At 39.9% G+C, this 19,748-nt stretch overlaps 1 protein-coding gene across 1 annotated transcript in view; it reads right to left on the reverse strand.

Annotated features, from left to right (window-relative positions):
* Positions 1-2,333: 2,333 nt before the first annotated feature.
* Positions 2,334-19,748, reverse strand: part of rspo1 (R-spondin 1) — a 29,964-nt gene continuing 12,549 nt past the window's right edge. The window contains exons 4-6 of the mRNA XM_077217185.1: positions 19,182-19,322; positions 17,661-17,864; positions 2,334-3,945 (exon numbers count right to left, since the gene is read on the reverse strand). Of these exons, the coding sequence (XP_077073300.1) occupies positions 3,800-3,945; positions 17,661-17,864; positions 19,182-19,322 (491 nt within the window). The 3' untranslated portion in view covers positions 2,334-3,799. The remainder of the gene's footprint in view (positions 3,946-17,660; positions 17,865-19,181; positions 19,323-19,748) is intronic.

The raw sequence follows: 19,748 nt of genomic DNA on the forward strand, positions 1-19,748 counted from the left end.
TCTTGAAGAAGAAAAAAAGCAAAACATGACTTGATTTTGTCCATCAGAAATTGATTGGTTATTTGGTTGTTTTCATGTGCTTTTGCTGAGATCTCATGAATTCACAGGTTGCCCCTCCCTCACGTCAGTAAACACGTCATCAGAGAAGAGATCTGTGCATGACATCAAAGAGCAGACAGTTCCGTATGCTTTCGAATCGCTCTCACGGTACTTTGATGTCATACACCGGTCGGTCTGCACAGCACCACATCAAGTCGAACACACCTGTTTCTGCAAGTGGGAGGGGAAGTTATTTTGATTAAAGATTACGAGTGTACATGATGAATTTTTAAAAAAGAACTATGTGCACAAATAAATAATTTATAGTAAATGCTGCAATATTCCACAAAAAAATAAACAAGAATTGTCTATTTTGATTTAATGGTGACTTTAATCATAATGTAAAACATGGATGAGAGAGGAACCGATATAGGCAACGGGAGGGGTAGCCTACGAGAGGTGAAACGAGGGAGAGGGATGAGAGAGGGTGCACGAGAGGGAGAGCTCCGTCCCATGGAGCCGGCGCAAGAATTTATGGTCAGGAAGGGGGATGAAAGTGTAATTTACGGTCCACTCTTTACCGTTCTTCTGCCCTCCCCTCTGTAATGAGAAACGGCTGTTGCAGTTGGAGGGTGCGATCCTGTTTAAGCTCCTCCCCCTGGCGATGACACATCATTAGTTTTTATTTCTGTCTCAAGTTTTACTGCCTGGGCACCAACTACCGCCACACTTCAGAATGTTATTTACCACAATTGCTATGCTGTTCTAACACGAATCACGCACGTACAAACACAAACACCTTCCAGCCCAAATAGCCTACTGTCGTCTCTCCAGTAGTGACACAGACCACCCAGTGAAATACTGCGGTGCGGTGCTGTGTCCCTGCAAAACATTATTGATAAATCCTCCAGCAATGGCGATTACCATACTGATCGAAGACTTATTATCCTTCTCAATATTTCAACAATCACGTCTTGTTTGTTGACCATTTAGAATCAGATTGTAATTCCAGAGTGATGCCAGATTCGCTAATGAATAGCTCTTGATCCAGGTGACCAAACGGGTTTCCAAAAAGGTCTTAAATTGATTCAGCTTGAATCATTATAGGCTACCACAGGTAAAGACAATTAATGTCCATACCTAGGCTATAATATTTACAAAGTAAATATAATAATTAAAAAAAATAATTATAATAATATAAAATATTCCCTAAAAAATAAGTCCCTAAAAATAGCCTTTCTGTGAGATGGGTGCTAGTCACACTTTTTACTTTAGTGAATATTTCTAGGTTAATCTCTGTATTAACACCTTAAATGCATGGCCACTACAATCTATCTATAGGCTATGTTTTCAATATTACGAGCTAGGATAAAAGAAAAACGTACAGTTCATTAAACCCACCTTTACATTATGGTGTAAGTTGACACACAGCCTAAAAGAGGCTTTCAGTTAAATGTAACCATTAAAACAATTATGAAATGCAAATTAATTCATAACACAGCAAAAAAGGAAATGTACAAAAATCTCAAAACTTTGTTCAGTCTGATTAATTTTGTTATAGTTTGTGTAAGTTCATAACAAATAAAACACATGACAACTTGCTCCCAACTTGACATTAATAAAAAAAAAATTAAAAAAAAAAAAAATATATATATATATATATATATATATATATATATATATTGTCTTGAAACACAAACGTTAACACTTTATTTTAAGGTGTCCTTGTTACCGTGTAATTATACAGTTAAGTACTGAGTAATAATAATTGACAACATGTACTTACTATAGGGTTAGGATTAAGATTAGGCTTTAGTTCATGGTTAGTTGCTTGTAATGATGCATGATTTACAGTTATTATTATAGCAAGTACATGTAATGTGTAACAAGGACACTGTAAAATAGTGTTGCCACACAAACTAACCTTTCAGTTAAATAATATTGATATTTATAATGTGGAGGAGGATATTCACAGACACACACACACACACACACGCACACGCGCACACACACACACACACACACACACACACACACACACACACACACACACACACACACACACACACACACACAAAAACGTTAATTTCAGAGGGTTTTGAATTAGGTGATTGAAACCCACATTAAAATCACTGACAGAGAAAACATTTGTGTAACAATTGCATTGTTAAGAGACATCGCCCTTACAATTTCCCCATGTGACAACTAGCCCCGACCCCCCTACACATACATAAATACACATAAGACAAAAAATATTTAATAAATTTCTTCATACAAATAACTGCATCCAATCATTTATTCAAGTGTCTATTTGACTTGTAGATTTTTATTGAAATAGATATATAACAATATGTATATTGCATCAAGATAAACAGAAGCTGACATTTTCAGTGTTATTATTCTCATTAGGGTTGTATATTGTAAATACCCACTGCATTTCCCAAAAGCATAGTAAGCCTATAGTATATGGTAGAAACCATTAGCACCACAGGTCTCAACATATGCTTACAATGTTTTTTTGGAAAATGCAGCCCAGGTCAAGATGCTGTGGAAAGCAAACAGACTAAGTGTGACTGGATGCTACATTTAAATAACTGTATGATGTACAGCATTCCTTCCTCTGATACTGATACTAAATGTTGCAAAGCATTATGAATTATGTGATATATTGAACCTGTTGCAAATATGATAACTGAGCAATGAAAAACCTATAAAGCATATAATCAATGCTGCTTAAGCATTGTGCTGGTTTAGTTCCAAACTGGTTTGGTCACAAGAAATGTACTGTTGACCTCTCTCTTCTCCTCGCTTTACAACAAGGTGCACACAAGAATACAAATTCAAAAACACACAATCTGACACACACACACACACAATCTTTCATCTTTCATACACATACTTAAACACTGTACATTCCTCATATTATCGCTGCCTCCTTCTGTGCAGAAAATATTGTATTTATTTTCCCCTATAAAAAAGACTTTTATTTTACATAGACCACTAAAACAAGTAAAACCGCTCTACCGGTTGTAAGTTATAAGTGCGTTTCTTCATGTTTGGATAGTTTCATCATCATTAAAGTTCTTCTTTCTCCACATTCTCTCTGTAAACCACAATATCAGTTCCAGTGCCTTCGTTTGTTATAAACAACAGAAAGAAAGAAAAAACATTAAAAAAAACAAAGGACTTAAAAAAAAAACTTTTCACTCTGAGACAGACTCGCAGACAGACTCAAGACTGTTTGCTACCTGTCACGAACATAAGGAGATCCAACTCTGGATAAAAAGAATGTGATTACAGCTGGATTAGGTGAGTCACAAGAGATTCTAATGTAATTTAGATGTTCTTTTTGGACGGTGGGCCTCATTTGCAGTGTCTTCTAGTTCAGAAACCTTTCTGATAGGTCTAAAGAGAAACATATGGAACATTTTGCCAACCACAAACAATGTTGTTTCCTGTGGGAAGGCTTACAAAAAGACGACCCTGCACACGCACAGTCTTTCTGGGTGCTTCCAAATAGCATGAGACTAACCAAACCAGCTCATTGGTTCCCTCAAGCTTTACTCAATTTACACAGTTCATTATTTCGTACAGCAATTCTCCAGTTCTCATTGAGCATGTTTTAAGTGTAGCAGCGTTATTCCTTTTTTTTTCTTTTTTTGCATAATTTTGATGTCACAATCACATACTGTTTGTCTTCAGCCAACAAAGGTGGGCCAGGGCTTCTCCTTTCTCAGGCTCACCTGACGTCATGATAAGGTTAAGTCACCATGCTCGTTGTAATGGTGGGCACAGTGGTGGACCGGTTCGGGGTCTTTTTTTTCTTTTTGACACTTTCCTTGGAGTCTCGTCCACGGTTCTTGCCATTTTTCTCTCCACGGTTCTGTGGGTTCTTCTTATTTTCCCCTAAATAAAAGAAAGTTGCAATCAGTGTTGGGGAAAGTTACTTTTAAAAGTAATGTCACAATATAATATTGTGTTACTTCCTAAAAAAGTAACTAATTGTGTTTATTAGTTACTTTTTATGGAAAGTAATGCATTGTGTTACTTTTGCCTTACCTTTTCTCACCTGGGCTGCGCTTGCTTATTTAATTTTTAAAATAAAAAACATGGGTACAAGAGAGGTGTCAGTCTATAAATAGGAAAACCAAGTAACTTGCATAACTTTTTTGAGAAGGTAACTCTTTTGTTGTAAATCTTAAAGAAATGTGTTACTTTACTAGTTACTTGAAAAAGTAATCTGATTACAGAACTCATGTTACTTGTAATGCGTTACCTACAAAACTGGTTGCAATTAGAAAATTCAAGATGTATTAATGTCTGGTTACAATATAACATGATATATATGAAATATATTAAACAAGATAAATATACTTGAGAAACAAAACTGTATGTATATCTTAAATTAAATTTATATTTCTTACCCCATTGGCCAAGTTTTTTTTTTCCTTTTTTGCTTTCAGAATACACCTCACTAAATCTTTTTCCATATACTTAAAACAAGAAAAAATTATCAAAGACATACAATTAAGATAATACATATGTAATTTGGTATTTTAAGCAAATTAAAAAATGAGATTCAAACACAAAAAAATATTTGAATAATAACATTTTAATTAAAATTACTGCCAATTTTTACATTTATTTATGTTTTTTATAGATTGTTGAGAAGTGGTTAGCTTTAGGGAAATAAAAAGTATAGAAAATATCTAGTAAAATGTATACAGTATATATAATATGAATACAAATGGTTCATAAAAAAAACATTTCTATAGCTGTGCATATGGAAGCGTATATCCAAACGTGTATGCTGAACTGTCCTGTGATGGCAGTTTGATAGCTTGAGGCCCTGTAAAAGCATCATGAGTAAGGTCTTACAGCTGCCTTGCTGCTGAGTGGTTTGCTTCTGTAAGCTCCGTATTGCTTTCTATTTTGAATCTTTATTTACTATCATTCCGTGTTGTTTATATTACTAATTATATCTTACTCATCACCACACATTAATCTGACATCGCTAGCTTCTATCTAAATCGTTATCACTAGCACAACACGCTAGTAATTTCGCTAGCCTGCACAACATGCTAGTAACTCGCTAGCCTGTTAACGCGCCATCCGTACCTGTCGTCTTTATTTTTTTTTTCTCTCAAACCAGCCGTGCCTGCCATCTTTATTTATTTTATTTTTCTCTTGCGCGATCGCGCCTTTTACTATTCCAAATAACTGTGGTAAGTATAGGATTAGTCAACAAACACGGTGAGTAATGTCTTCTCCTGTTATTGTCACTTCATGTCACATGTATAGCATAGCATTCTCTGTCAGCAATATTGGATTTACATGTGATAAATGCATGAAGACTCTCAGGCTGATGGAGAAGATTTCAGAACTAGAGACACGCATCCAAACTTTAATTGAGGACAGTAAGAGTGCAAGGGCTTCAGATAATGCTTTGGATGCGACTAGCTTAGTGAACTCTGTACATTGTTTGGTTACGGCTGTAGGGCCCGTGCAGTAGGGCAACTGGGTGACCGTGAGATGCTGTAGTCGAGGGACAAAATACAGCTCTTCTGTTCCGATTACAACATTAAACAGGTTCTCCCCACTCAGTGAAACACCCACTGAAAATCCCTAGTGTGAATGTGTCCCCTAGTTATTGGCGATTCTATTACACGGAACGTGAAAATAGAGAAACCAGCCACAATAGTCACATGTTTGCCGGGAGCCAGAGTGCCTGACATCGAAGCAAATTTTAAAGTGCTGGCTAACGCTAATCGTAAATTCTCAAAGATTATATTCACGTCGAAACTAATGAGGTTCAACTCCGCCAGTCGGAGATCACTAAAATTAACTTTAAAGAGGTGTGTGAATTCCCAAGTACGATGTCAAGCACTGTAATTTGCTCTGGCCCCCTTCCTGTCCGCCGGAATGATGATATACTTAGTAGACTGTGCTCACTCAATGGCTGGCAGGCTAAGTGGTGTCCGCAAAATAATATAGAATACATAAACAATTGGAAAGGTTTTTGGGGCAGACCTGACCTGTTGAAAAGAGAAGGTATTCATCCCTCCTGCGATGGTGCTGCTCTCTTCTCTCTAGTAATATGGCACATATTCTTAGAGCTCAAACATGAATTGGGGCTCAGGTCATGAAGCAGACAAACTGGCTAAACCGAACGTCTGCTAGCTGTCTCGCGTCACTGAGGTCAGATAAATCCCATCACATAGAGACTCTTTCACCTAGATATCATCATAAAGAGACTGTGTTTGTTTCGAATTAGGACATACAAAAAACTCCTAAACCCATTTAATGGTAAAATTTGTATTAATGTTCGACAAATAAAAAGCAGATATAATACGGATGAACAAATGATAAAGCTCGGGTTGCTGAATATTCGATCCCTTACTTCAAAAGTACTTCTTGTTAATGATATGATTATGAATTGAGGTAACTTGTCCTAAAACCTTACTGAAAAACAGGCTGGTTTGTTTCCCATCAGCCTCATTTGCACTACTATAAGAGGGGAGTCAGGGCCTCTGGACTGACTGATATTTGTTATGAAGTTAGTGTTGTGAGTCTCAGTGTTCCCTGGAAACCAAAGTCAACACTCATTTGGTCCTGGAGAGCATTCACTCTGCACTTGATAACATGAGCCACACACACAGCCGCTCCGCGGCTCCTGAAATTGGCTCTTTGCTCATCTCAATGCCCTGATGTTCTTCCACAAACTATTGCATTTGCTTCTACATAAAATGCATGATTAAAAATAGAATGGGAAGGGCGCAAAAAAACATTTGTTTAATTAAACCTTTGGTAATTTTCTTAATATCACAAGAGAAAGAGTGCTGTTGTACTGTTATTCAGCTGCAAGTAATCACAAGCACTATTCAAAACAGCTCTATTTGTACATGACACAACTTTGCTCTACTAGCGAAAATAGCTCAAAATGAAGGAGAGCCACTGCACGTCTCGGAGAAACACGCAGTAGTGGTGTTTCGATTCTGAATTAATGTTTTTAAACAAATCGTTGGATTTAATGACTCAATTAAGATACTCACTTGTTTTGTTTCTGAACAAATTAGTAGTGTGTTCAGTTGAACAAATCAGTTGATTCAATGACTCACTCACTCACTCACTCACTCACTCATAAAGACAGTGGCTGCATCTGAAATTGCATACTTTCCTAATATATAAGTGAAAAACAGAATGTGAACAGAGAATTTTCTTAATTCAAAGCATTCATAAAACAATATGCGAAAAAGTACCACCGTGACTTATTACTTCTGCCAAGATTCTGAAGTGCATATCTGATGGACACTTTACTATCCAATGAGGGCACGTGAGAGAATGGCAGTAAAGCAACACTGACATTGATAGGTCAAAAGACAAATGAAGTACATCCGGATTACATTCATTCAACACACATTCATACTACATTCAATATACTTTTTAGCAGTCAAAGTAATTAATTATCTGAAAGACGTACCTATGTGATTTCAGACGTAGCCAGTCACTTGTTTGGTTCCTAAATTAAAGGAACAGTTCACTTAAAAATAAAAAATTCTGTCATCATTTACTCACCCTCAAGTTGTTTCAAACTTGTATGAATTTATTTCTTCTGCTGAACACAAAAGAAGATTTTTCGAAGATTGTCGGTGACGAGAGAGTTGATGGAACCCATTGACTTCAATTGTAGGAAAAAAAATACCGTTTGGTTAACGACATTCTTCAAAATATCATCTTTTGTGTTCAGCAGAAGAAAGAAGTGAACTCTTTCTTTAATCAGTGTGGTTTGAACAATTCATTTAAATGAATGATTCAATGACTCACTTATCACTCATAAAGTCACTTGCTGCCACCTACTGGCATAACAATGTAACCTACTGAAAGAATCACAAGTGGTGAAAAGACAAGTGGTTAAACCTTTTGCCACGCCTGCCAATGGTCGGTGACTTAAAGGGACACTGTGTAGGTTTTTACGTATTTTATTATCTGAAATCAATATTTTTATTCATAAATATGTCCTCAATGGTGTACAAATACCTCTGCAAATTATCTGACTTATCCTCGTAAATGAAGAATTTATTATCTTTATGTACATGGGACGGGTAGGTTCACGGAGGCTTCCATGTCGTTCCGCCATCTTGAAAAACTATAATAGCAGAGAGGGTCAAAAAGTTCCAACCAAACGCGTTTCCACAACGCGTTTTCGTTCAGACTCAGAGCAAGCGTCACGTGACTGAAAGCAGCAGAAACGGAGGAGGAGAGCAGTGAGAGGCGCGTTCCCGGCGGCAAGTTTAAACGGCTGTATTGCACTCCTGATTGCTGATTGCTTTATTATTTGTAATGGCGGATCATACATATGCCGAGCCACAGGAGAAGACATCCTCGTCCCAAAAAAAGGCCAGACTTGAACGAAAAAGGAAACGTGACTGGAGATTGCATAAAACAAGAGTAAATATCGGGATAGCGTTTTCAAGGTGGAAAGAGCTAATGCAGCAGAAAGATTTCAGAAGAGACGCTGAAGTTGCCTGCTTTCTCCTCGACAGGTAAGTCAATGTTACAGTCTTAATACATTTTTTTGTCATTGCTTGGTTGTGTACTTTATTATATAGACAGTATAACATTTATAGTTAAAGTTAAACAGGCTCTTTGATGAATAGCAGCTATTGAGTAACGTTACTTTACTCAATAGCTGCTATTTAGAAGGTGCTAAAAACAAGGTTTGTAAGTTTACTCTTTATAACCTATAAATTCAGTAAGAATATAGAGATATAGTGATTGTTTTTGCATTGTTTGCACACCTAAGGCAACTTCAAGTTTTTAGTTATCTGACATTTTATGTTATTTATCATGTATACTTTGACCTCGCATTGAATAATACAGACGCATACAGTAATTTGGTATGTAGCCTATACCTATATTCTAAAAAAAAACTTTATTTGTGATCAGAAGAAAATATTTCTCTCTGTAAGATTTTCTATAGCTTTCTTTTTTTCCCCAATAAATGATCAATTAGCTCAAGTTGTGAATTTGCTATGTGCATAAGATTGTACAGAGAATTAAAATTAATTTATACTACTGCTAGACACATAAATTGTACAAACCTCGGTCGTTTCTCTTCGCTGCCTTTGGAAACTTTCAATTCTATTTAGATCGTCTCTTGTAGCGGCCGGGCATCTTTGCCGTCGTTGTGTTGACTCTCGCGCTCCTCGTCGTCCATCTCCTCGCCTAGATCCCACTGATCCACTGCTTCTCTGTCCTCTCCCTCTACCTCTACCTCTCCCTCTCCCTCTTCCTCTCCCTACTGCTGAATCATCCGATGATGATATCTAACAATCACGTAATTTAGAAAATATAACGAATAAAGGCGGCATTACTACTAATTACAACAGTTCATGTTTTTCAGTGTCAGCAACTCATACTGTAACATTCGTTTGTTCGTTGTGTCAAGTTGCTGTTTTTTTTAAGTTACAAACCTGTTCATCTGGAGAAAAACTCGATGAAGTGTTACTACAAGACATCCTGTCATAGCATTTTTGGTACATAACGGCAACCGTAGATGCAATACGCACTTGAAAAAGCGAGGCGATGGAGAGCAAAATTCGTTTGAATGCAAAATAATATTTCACCACTGGATGGGGGTATTTCTCACACAGTGTCCCTTTAAGAAAATATTCCGGCCGTAAAAAAAATGTTTAACACCCATGAAACATAGTTTGATCCTTATTAAAGTTACAAAAGTTCTTTATTCAAGAGCAGGGAGTGATTTTTCTTTGTCTTTTGTTGTTTGAATCAAATTAAAAACACAGACAGCAGCAAGAATATTAGGCTGCTGTCACTTTGAGAGCTAATGCATGGATCCAGTATACTGAATATATTTTCTTTCTCAACTGTTTATGTTCACTTAAGACATAACTGACAATGTTTATGAGGATACCATTTTAAAATATTTTTGTTTAAATTTGTCTGTTCAAGTTCAAGAATACGTGAAATAGAGCTCCATTCGGTATTCACATGCGGTCTGAGATGTGGATTTCTGGGCATGTGAGAAACTAATTGAGTTCCATTTCCTGTCTTCTTGCACTCATCTGTCCTGTCCTGTCCTTTCACGTTTGTTCACATTCTCACAATATTGCAACATTGTTAGAATTCTTAAAATATTACCGGCCAACTGGCGATTGGCACCGTTTCATATACTTGCCAACGCCGATTTTTACTCGCATTTGGCACTTGGTGAGTGTCAATTTTAGGCCTTGGTTGTATGTATTGTATAAAAACAAATCATCATTTTATATTTTTTATCAGTGACAAAATTCCGGAAGATTTCCAAAAACAAAACAAAATACATTGAATTCAATCGTTTGTTATTCACTGCTTTGTGAAGAGCAATCTTGTTCATGTGAGGAATGCAAAGGCATAAAGTTCATAAAATGTGAAAAAAAGCTCAACTCAAGTGTTAATCACAAGTTAATCACGATTTAAAAACCGAGGTGAAACGAAAAAAAAAAAGCATGGAAGGAAATGGAGCCTTAAACTTTGGATCCACATGGAGGAGACTTGTTAGCTTTGATAAAGCGGTAAGAGCGCTTGGGGAGGATCCATTCATTTATGACAGCAATAATTACAGCGCTGCTCAATCCAACCTAAACATCATCGCCTGACAAAGGCAATCACGCATTTAGTGTATTCGGTTTTCGTGCAAAGACATTTATTAAGCTACAGGAAGGGGAAGAGAAAGGGGGGAGCTTGGCATAATCAACACAAAGCGTGAGATCTGCAGACCAGTAAATCACCAGTGTTATACAAGCACTGCCCCCTGTGATTTTTACAGCAGCCCTGTCAGCCAATTCCTGCAGATGTATTCACAGCCTTGCTAATTTAGCACGAGGTGAACATTTACACACTTAGAAAAAAAGAGGGCGTTTGGGTCATGCAACCCCATAACCTATGCTTTCTTTGACACCTGAGTTGCATTAATTCTTTCCGGGTGGGTGGTGCTGCTTTGCTTTTGTGGCAAAAACAAGTTTTCACTCCAGCCGGTGGAACACTTCTCTTACTGATCATATCTTAACATAGTTAGGACAAGCATGATATTATGAGATTGAACTACAAACAAATGACTTTATATGTGTCCAGACCTATTTGTTCACCGTAGCTCTCTCTCTCTCTCTCTCTCTCTCTCTCTCTCTCTCTCTCTCTCTCTCTCTCTCTCTCTCTGCGAAAGCTTTTACAACAAGTGGACTCCCTAAGTTTAGAAATTTGGCAGGCGATATAGCACTTTTATGGGGCAGTTTATAATATTTCACTGTTAATTATTCTTATGGACCCCGGGTGAAAATTCTTTCCACAATACGGGCGTCATGCAGAGTAAATTTGCCTCTCATTTCTCAAATGGCGCTGTCACACCTAGTCCAGCAAAGCATGGAGCCCACTTCTCCCGACAGAAGAACAGCGAGCACTTGATCTTGTGAGGCTGTTCGCATGAATAAGACGTTATTTCCAGGAACACACCGTTTCTCAACAATTTGAAGAAAACTAAGAGCTCTAGAAGGTATATTCTGGTGTTTATTTTAAGAATCACTCAATGGGTCGGGTTACAATTAGCTTAGCATTTAGACTGAGTCATGCATTTTCCTAAACTGATAAGAATCGCTTGAATATATCTAGGTATGCTTGCACCTTAATGTTAACAACATGTGATTAAATTAAAGAGACCTCAGTTTTTGAGAGATAACTATTGGTAGACAAAAGAGAAAACAAAAACAGCCTGCGACTGAAAGCAGACACAATCAAGTCAACACTTTTTATTAGCCTGGTTTGATTTTTTGTATTGTCGATGACATGTTGCAAGGTCTTCTGTAAGCAAGTCTGTTGTAAATTTTAGCATTCTTGAAAAAATTTGATCATATGTTCTTGAATGCATACAAGATTCGAATAAAGGGAGCAGAAGATTTTGAGTAAATAGCAAGTTTAACTGCAGTCTTCACACAAAGTAAATGATTAACTGATTGTATAAATTTTATTTATAGCCTACTTTTATTGTATTTGTATGTGCTTTTTAAGCTTGACGTTTGCAATAATCATCTTCCCATCCTTGTTTTTCACATATGGAAATGTAATTCGGGTTTCAAGCAAAACGTCTCAGGTTACGTATGTAACCCTGGTTCCCTGATAGGGAACGAGACGCTGCGTTGAGACGCGATGGGAACGCTCTGCGTGATTGCTTCGTGAAGCACATGTATAATCAGTCTAATGGAAGAGCGAGACGTCATAGGCGGGTGACGTCATAGACCAGGAAGCTATAAAACACCCCTGAAAACAGACCGTGACAGCTTCTGAAAAGGCCTGAAGCAAGTCGATCAGGGCAGGAGAACGCAGCGTCTCGTTCCCTATCAGGGAATCAGGGTTACATACGTAACCTGAGACGTTCCCTTTCAAGGGAACTCGAGCTGCGTTGAGATGCGGTGGGAACCCCATACCCACTACGCCATAATGAGAAATGCCCGTTCTGTGTGGAGTCCTTACGCACACTAAGAAACAAGCAGCCTAGCCCCGGGAGTGGAGAGGTCTAGGTCGTAAAATCTGACAAATGTATGCGGTGAGGACCAGCCTGCCGCATTACAAATGTCCTGAAGGGAAACACCTTAAATTAAAGCCTTAGAGGCAGCCATACTCCTTGTAGAATGGGCGCGGACAGCCATAGGTGAAGGCTGTCCGGCCGCTTCATAAGCAAGTGAGATAGCCTCAACTACCCACTTGCTCATTACCTGTCTCGATGCAGGGGAACCTTTCTTGGTTGAACCGAAGCAGACAAATAACTGCTCTGATCTACGCCACAGGGCAGCTCTGTGAACGTAGGCATCCAAAGCCCTAACGGGACATAACAGATTGAGACTTTCCTGATCTTGGGTATTGAAAGGTGGAGAGCAAAAAGCCTGCAGCACAATGGGGTCCGCCACATTAGTGGGAACCTTAGGAATGTAACTCGGTCTAGGGTGTAAAAATGCTTTCACCATACCAGGTGCAAATTCCAAACATGAAGGAGCCACCGACAGGGCTTGCAGATCTCCAATTCTCTTGATAGAAGAAATAGCGAGAAGAAAAATAGTTTTTAGAGTAAGGAACTTCTCTGAAACCTCTTCAGTAGGCCACACCTGCACCATAGCGTCCAGTCCGAGAGGAGCTGGATATTTGAGGGAGAACCAAAGCGGACAATGGGTTGTATCGTAAGATGCGAAAAGATCGACCTGAGCTTGACCATAGTTCTCCCATAGGAGCTCCACCACCTCGGGGTGAAGTCTCCACTCCCCGGGCGTCAGCCCCTGCCTTGACAGGATATGTGCTCCCAAATTCAAACACCCTGGAATATAAACTTCCCTGAGTGACAGTAATTTCCCCTGGGCCCATAGGAGGATCTGATGAGCCAGTTTGCATAATAATCCTCAGACCCCCCTGATGGTTGATGTAAGAGACCACCGATGTGTTGTCTTTGCGGACAAGCACATGATGGCCTCTCAGGTCTGGCAGGAAGTATTTGAGAGCCTGAAATACCGCCATCATCATTAGTCGGTTTATATGCCACGAAAGCTGACGGTCCTGCCAGACACCTGTCGCCGAGCGGCCACTCGTGACCGCCCCCCAGCCTGTGAGGGAAGCATCCGTCGATAGCGTTACGCGTCGACAAGAAGCCCCCAATACTGGGTCCTGGGCGAGGAACCAAGGTTTCTTCCACATGACCAAGGCACGTAGGCATTGCCGCGTGACCTTGATCATGTGAAACGGATTCCCCCTCGGAGAAAACCCCTTGGTCCTGAGCCACCACTGCAGGGGTCTCATGTACAGAAGGCCAAAAGTAATTACGTTGGAGGCAGCTGCCATGAGACCCACCAGTTTCTGGAACTGTTTCACAGTGAGTGACTGGCCTAGTTTTACCCTCTTTATGGCTGTGAGAATCCCAGAAATACGTGCTGGAGACAATCGTGCTTGCATAGTTGTCGAATCCCACATCACCCCTAGAAAAGTGGTGCTCTGGGCTGGGAGGAGCACACTCTTCTTGGTGTTTAGCCGCAACCCCAACCTCTTTATGCGAGACAGAATGACATCTCGATGCCGAACTGCCAACTGCTCGGAACGAGCCAGGATCAACCAGTCGTCAATATAGTTTAATATGCGAATGCCCTGGAGTCTCAGAGGAGCCAGCGCTGCATCCACGCATTTCGTAAAGGTGCGGGGTGATAAACCTAGGCCGAATGGAAGGACCCGATATTGGTATGCTTCGCCCCCGAAAGCAAACCTCAGGAACTTCCTGTGATGAGGATAAATGGATACATGAAAGTAAGCGTCCTTCAAGTCTATTGTGACAAACCAGTCCTCGGACTGAATCTGTGATACAATCTGTTTGAGTGTAAGCATCTTGAACTTGAGTTTCTGAACTCTGCTGTTTAACTGACGCAGATCTAGAATAGGACGCAACCCCCCATCCTTCTTGGGAACGATGAAGTAACGGCTGTAAAACCCTGACTCTCTGCTGGGAGGAGAAACCCTTTCTATAGCCCCCTTTCGCAGAAGCGTCAGTACTTCTAGCTCCATGACCCGAGCCTGCTCTGGGTCCACCACTGTGGGAAGGATCCCTTGAAATCTGGGCGGACGAGAACCGAACTGAATTCTGTAACCCTTTTCTATTAAATGCAGGACCCACTGAGAAATATTTGGCAGTAGTTTCCACGCTGCCAGAAATTCTACTAAGGGGACCAGTCTCTCGAGACTGGCCTCGGGATTCAGTTGTACGGACACTTCGGTGCCCTGAAGCGGCGAACCGGCAGGGAACAACCGAACTGACCGTTCTACGACCCTCCTCGGAGAATCGTATGGGGACGCTGACACCTCGGTGCCCTGAAGCGGCGAACCGGCAGGGAACAACCGATGTGGCAGCGCTGAGACTCTCCTCAGAGAATCGCCCCCCAGAGGGTGCCGAGGATGAACGATTTCTCGAAATCGTCCCTCCCCGGAGGGGACCACCCTCAGAAGCCTGACACCCTGGGCGTCAGGACTTCTTCTTAGCCCAAGCCTTCTTAGAGATGACAGTCCTCAGATCTTGCCTACCCCTAGATGGCCTGGACTGTGACCGCCACCCAGGTTCCCCAGATTGTGGAGGAGCCGAGTGGCGACGCTCTGTTTTTGATGCACTCTGTGCTGTGAGGAGCTTGTACTCGGACGAGACTGCTCGGATTTAATAATCACTTTCCGCCCAGCAGTCTTGGGGACATCGAAACGTCGAGGAAGAAACCTCTGGAACGCAGCAGATTGTTTTTTCCATTCTTGAAATCTATCGACGACACAATTGATAGCATCGCAGAACAAACTTGAAGGTGACACTGGTGCGTCCAGAAGAACAGACCTATCTTTATCATTTATATCAGACCGATTTAACCAAAGATGCCGCTCCGTGGCCACCAGGGCTGCCATAGAACGGCCCACTGATTTGGCCGTCTCCTTGGTGGCCCGGAGAGACAGGTCTGTTGCGCGACGCAATTCTCGAATTGCGTCAGCGCTGAGTCCCGCTGACTTCCTCACGTTCATCGATATCCTTCAGCAGATCAGCCTGGTATGCCTGCAGTATAGACATAGTGTGCAGACATGACGCAGCCTGACCTGCTGCCGAATAAGCTTTACCCACCAGCGAAGATGTAGATTTCAATGGCTTGGTGGGTAACGTCGGGGCTTTTAATGATGACGATGACTCGGGAGAGAGATAGCACGCGAGCGTCTCTTCAGCCCAAGGCACCGTCAAATAACCATAATCAGATGCACCCAAAACATTACTGTAGTTGGAAGTTTGTTGGTTAAACACTCCGAATGACACCGGTTTATTCCACGATCTCGAAACCTCATTGTGGAGATCGGGAAAAAACGGGAGTCCCCGACGTGGAGGCTGTGTTTTAGATGGTAGAAATCTTTCATCTAATAAACTTTTCTTAGTAACACTCTGAGAATCATCGGCTGGCCATTCAATATTTAATCTAGCTACAGCACGAGATAAAACCTCCATAAGCTCCTCATCATTACCGGGGGTATGAGCTGGCGAAGACTCAAAATCCCCCATATCAATACTGACGCCCAGCGAGAGCAGAGCGTCCTCACGGACAGCTTCTCGCAATGCTCACAGTCAGCTCCCTCGAGAACTGACTGGGCATGCTCCACTCCCAAACAAGCAACACAAAGCTGATGTGTGTCCCCACCCGTGATGAAACGAGGGCAAGGGACAACACAACGCTTGAATTCTTGTTTCGCCATAATATATATGTATAGATAGATATAATGTGCTTGTGACAGACAACAGTAAATAGACAAGGACAGTATACAGAGAGCGCTTGCTGAAAGCAACAGAAGCTGTCGCGGTCTGTTTTCAGGGGTGTTTTATAGCTTCCTGGTCTATGACGTCACCCGCCTATGACGTCTCGCTCTTCCATTGCACTGATTATAGACGTGCTTCACGACGCAATCACGCAGAGCGTTCCCACCGCGTCTCAACGCAGCTCGAGTTCCCTTGAAAGGGAACAAGGGTTCTTTATTTTGGGCAAACATTCCTTAAAAAAAACATATTATTTTGCTGAAAGTATACTGAAAATAAAACAAAGTTAATTCAGCTAAACTTTTTTTTAATCATCCGAAAATTATAACGCTAAAAAATGCAGAAAGTTAATGTTTTTTTCAATGCAATTTTGTAATTGTTTGTAATAATTTTTTATTGTTTTTGAAAGAAGTCTCATGCTCACCAAAGCTAAATTAATTTGATGAAAATACAGTAGAAACAGTAATATTGTGAAATACTATTGCAATTTAAAATAACTATTTTCTATTTTCAATATTCTAGAATTTATTCCTGTGATAGCAAAGCTGAATTTTCAGCAGCCATTACTCCAGTCTTCAGTGTCACATGATAATACAGAAATAATTTGAATTTGCCTATTTGTCGCTTAAGAGAAATTTACAGAAGTGTAACTGCTGATATAGGAAACATCTCAAAATAAAATAAACAAATCTTTATGTGGGCAGTCGAAAGCTTTTTTTACACATATACTATAAACTACCTTTTTCCACAATGTAAACTCCTATAGGCTGAAATCTACACAACCCATCTAAGCGAGTGCAACTGCAGGAAGAAACAACATGTTCAGACTTTTTTTAAAAAACGTTTCCATCCAACACGTCCACTACCGGTCCTCTAACGTTCCTTTTCCGCTCGAGAGCCAGAGAAGCATTTTAACCTCATTTTCCAGTAAGTTAAAGCAGCTAACAAAAGGCCGCCTTCAGATCCGCAGCCAACGACGAAAAGATTACAAACCAGCTGGGCTTCTGTTTATTTACTGGGAACACTCAAGGATTTATTTACACCGTATTATGTCAAAAACCGTAAATAAATGATATCAAATTAGTTTCAGGAGACTGTTTACATGTTTTTTCCGAGTGGCCAAAAAACATAAATGATCGATAAATCAACAAATCTGTAATTTGCTAACATGCGTATTGAAGTTGGATAGCAGATTTCACGCATTCCTTTTGGCGCAAGTATTTCCTATTCACTCTCTTTCCAACATTTTTCTGTTGTTCCTTCTCTGATTTACCTTTGCAAGGGATCTTTTTCTGCACGGTACATCTCTGGGTCTGTGTCTCTGGTACGCAGCCCGAGGGCAGCGCGGCCCCTGTGGAAGTGGCAGGAATCTGTATGGGCTCCCTGGTACGGGTCTGGTTACCCTTTTTGAAGCCACATGTTTTGTTCTTCTTCATGCAAGGGCCCCATGGACTCCACTCGCTTAGATCACATTGGACTGCAACAGAGAGAAAAAAAATGTCTAGTATGTACCAATTACACATTTAATATTTTCAGAAAATAGGGAAAATACAGAAATTGTTTGTGGTTTAAACATTTTGTTCCTCTGGATGGGGTTACTCAAGACAAAAGTAGAAGAAACTGCATTTGGAAAACCCAAAGAATCCACAATGGAGATTCAGACTGCTAAAACCCAGCATCACTCACATTTTCCAATTACTTTCTTATAAAAAACAGAGCATGTGTTATGATTGTATGAGGTAGGCTCCATTTTTATTCAACGTAATGACAAGCTGTCAAGCTCCAGACTTTCAATTGGATTGACCTGTTTTCAAGCACAAGGACTTTTCTGAGCATCCAATTTTTTGGTCTAATGTGTTTGGGGGCAGGAAGGTCAAAGGAAACTCATCCATGCCAAAAACAATACACATTACAATACACATTACAAAGTGGTGGACTGACTCATTGACGCAGGTGAGGCATCATAAGCTTTGGCACAATGTCACACTGGAAGTTGAGTCTCTGCATTTAAAGGCCAAGCAGCCTGGAGGAGCCAGCACCACCATTGCGAGTAATGCTATTAGTGCTGTGTTTGCTTGCTTCTGACAGAAACATTTTCAAAAAAAATCAATAAACCCTTATCATCCAACAGGCCTTTTGCCAACGTTCCTCTCAACAGCGATTGAGAAACCACAGAAAAAGAGATTTTGAAGAAATACAAAAAACACAAGGTATCCAAGAACTTTCCAGTTTCATCATTCCAGCAGCATAACTGATTTGCAACGACAGAAGTACAGTACCATGTGCTGACATGTGCAACTGATGACATGCACAAAACAAAAAAATAGCTTAAATACACAGGCTGCACATAAAATAAAAAAGCTTAAACATATGGATTTTTGTACATTACTGTTATTATGAAATATTATATTAATTAAATATCATTGTGTGTATTTTATACAATACAATTTTAAATGCTAAATGTTTCTTAAAAACTGCATTAACTACAAAACTTGGGTGTGTGAACTGTAATTGTAAATGACACAGTGATCTAGGTTTAGGTTTCAAAGTTTTTACTTTTGAAAGAAGTTGTATTTTCATTTAACATTCACAATTAGTTTTTCATGTTTGACTAAGTTCAAGCATAGCAGGTGTTAAAATGCTGTTCATTAGCCCTTGGAGACATCATTTTTCTGGCAAAATGTATAAAATCTAACAGAAATATATGTTACAAATCAGGCACTCATTTATCATAGAAAGAATCGTATGAAAAAGACACGTAAGCAAAATATAAGAAACAATCCTGCTCACTCACCTACACACTCCATGGTCCCATTGACGGTGAATCCTTCAGGACAGCTAGAGAAACACCTCCCTCTGTGTGAGTACAGGCCCTCCTTACATTTTGTGCAAAAGTTTCGGCTAAAACATGCCTCACAGTTTTCTATTTTACATTCTAAAATGAAGAAAGACATAAAAAGTTATATAATCATTTTATCAAGACCAATTGTAAACTATGAACAAGTAATCCACCATCTGGTTGTTGTGGCTCTTACAGTTTCTTATCCAAAAAGTAGCCCATTCAAGAATGTTAAGGCTCTTAAATGGCTTCATCACACCTCTGTCTCATTGCAAGCCTGCCGTCTTTGATCAAACATACAAACTGCCTCAAATTAGAGGGAAATTGTGGATTTTGGCAAAATGAAAACCATGAAACAGAATGTATTTCCCCACTCATAATCCCATTACTATTATCCTCATTATCTCATTATGATAAACAGGGGATCCAGTTCTTAAATATCCTTCTCAATCTGTCCTTTGATGCTGTAAAAACTGCTCTAAAACTCAAGTTGAGAATGATGTTTCAAAGTCCTTCAATGGT

The sequence above is a fragment of the Siphateles boraxobius genome, unplaced genomic scaffold (genome assembly GCF_051911475.1).
Source record: "Siphateles boraxobius isolate OS27281-9 unplaced genomic scaffold, OSU_SipBor_1 12, whole genome shotgun sequence".
NCBI lineage: Eukaryota > Metazoa > Chordata > Actinopteri > Cypriniformes > Leuciscidae > Siphateles > Siphateles boraxobius.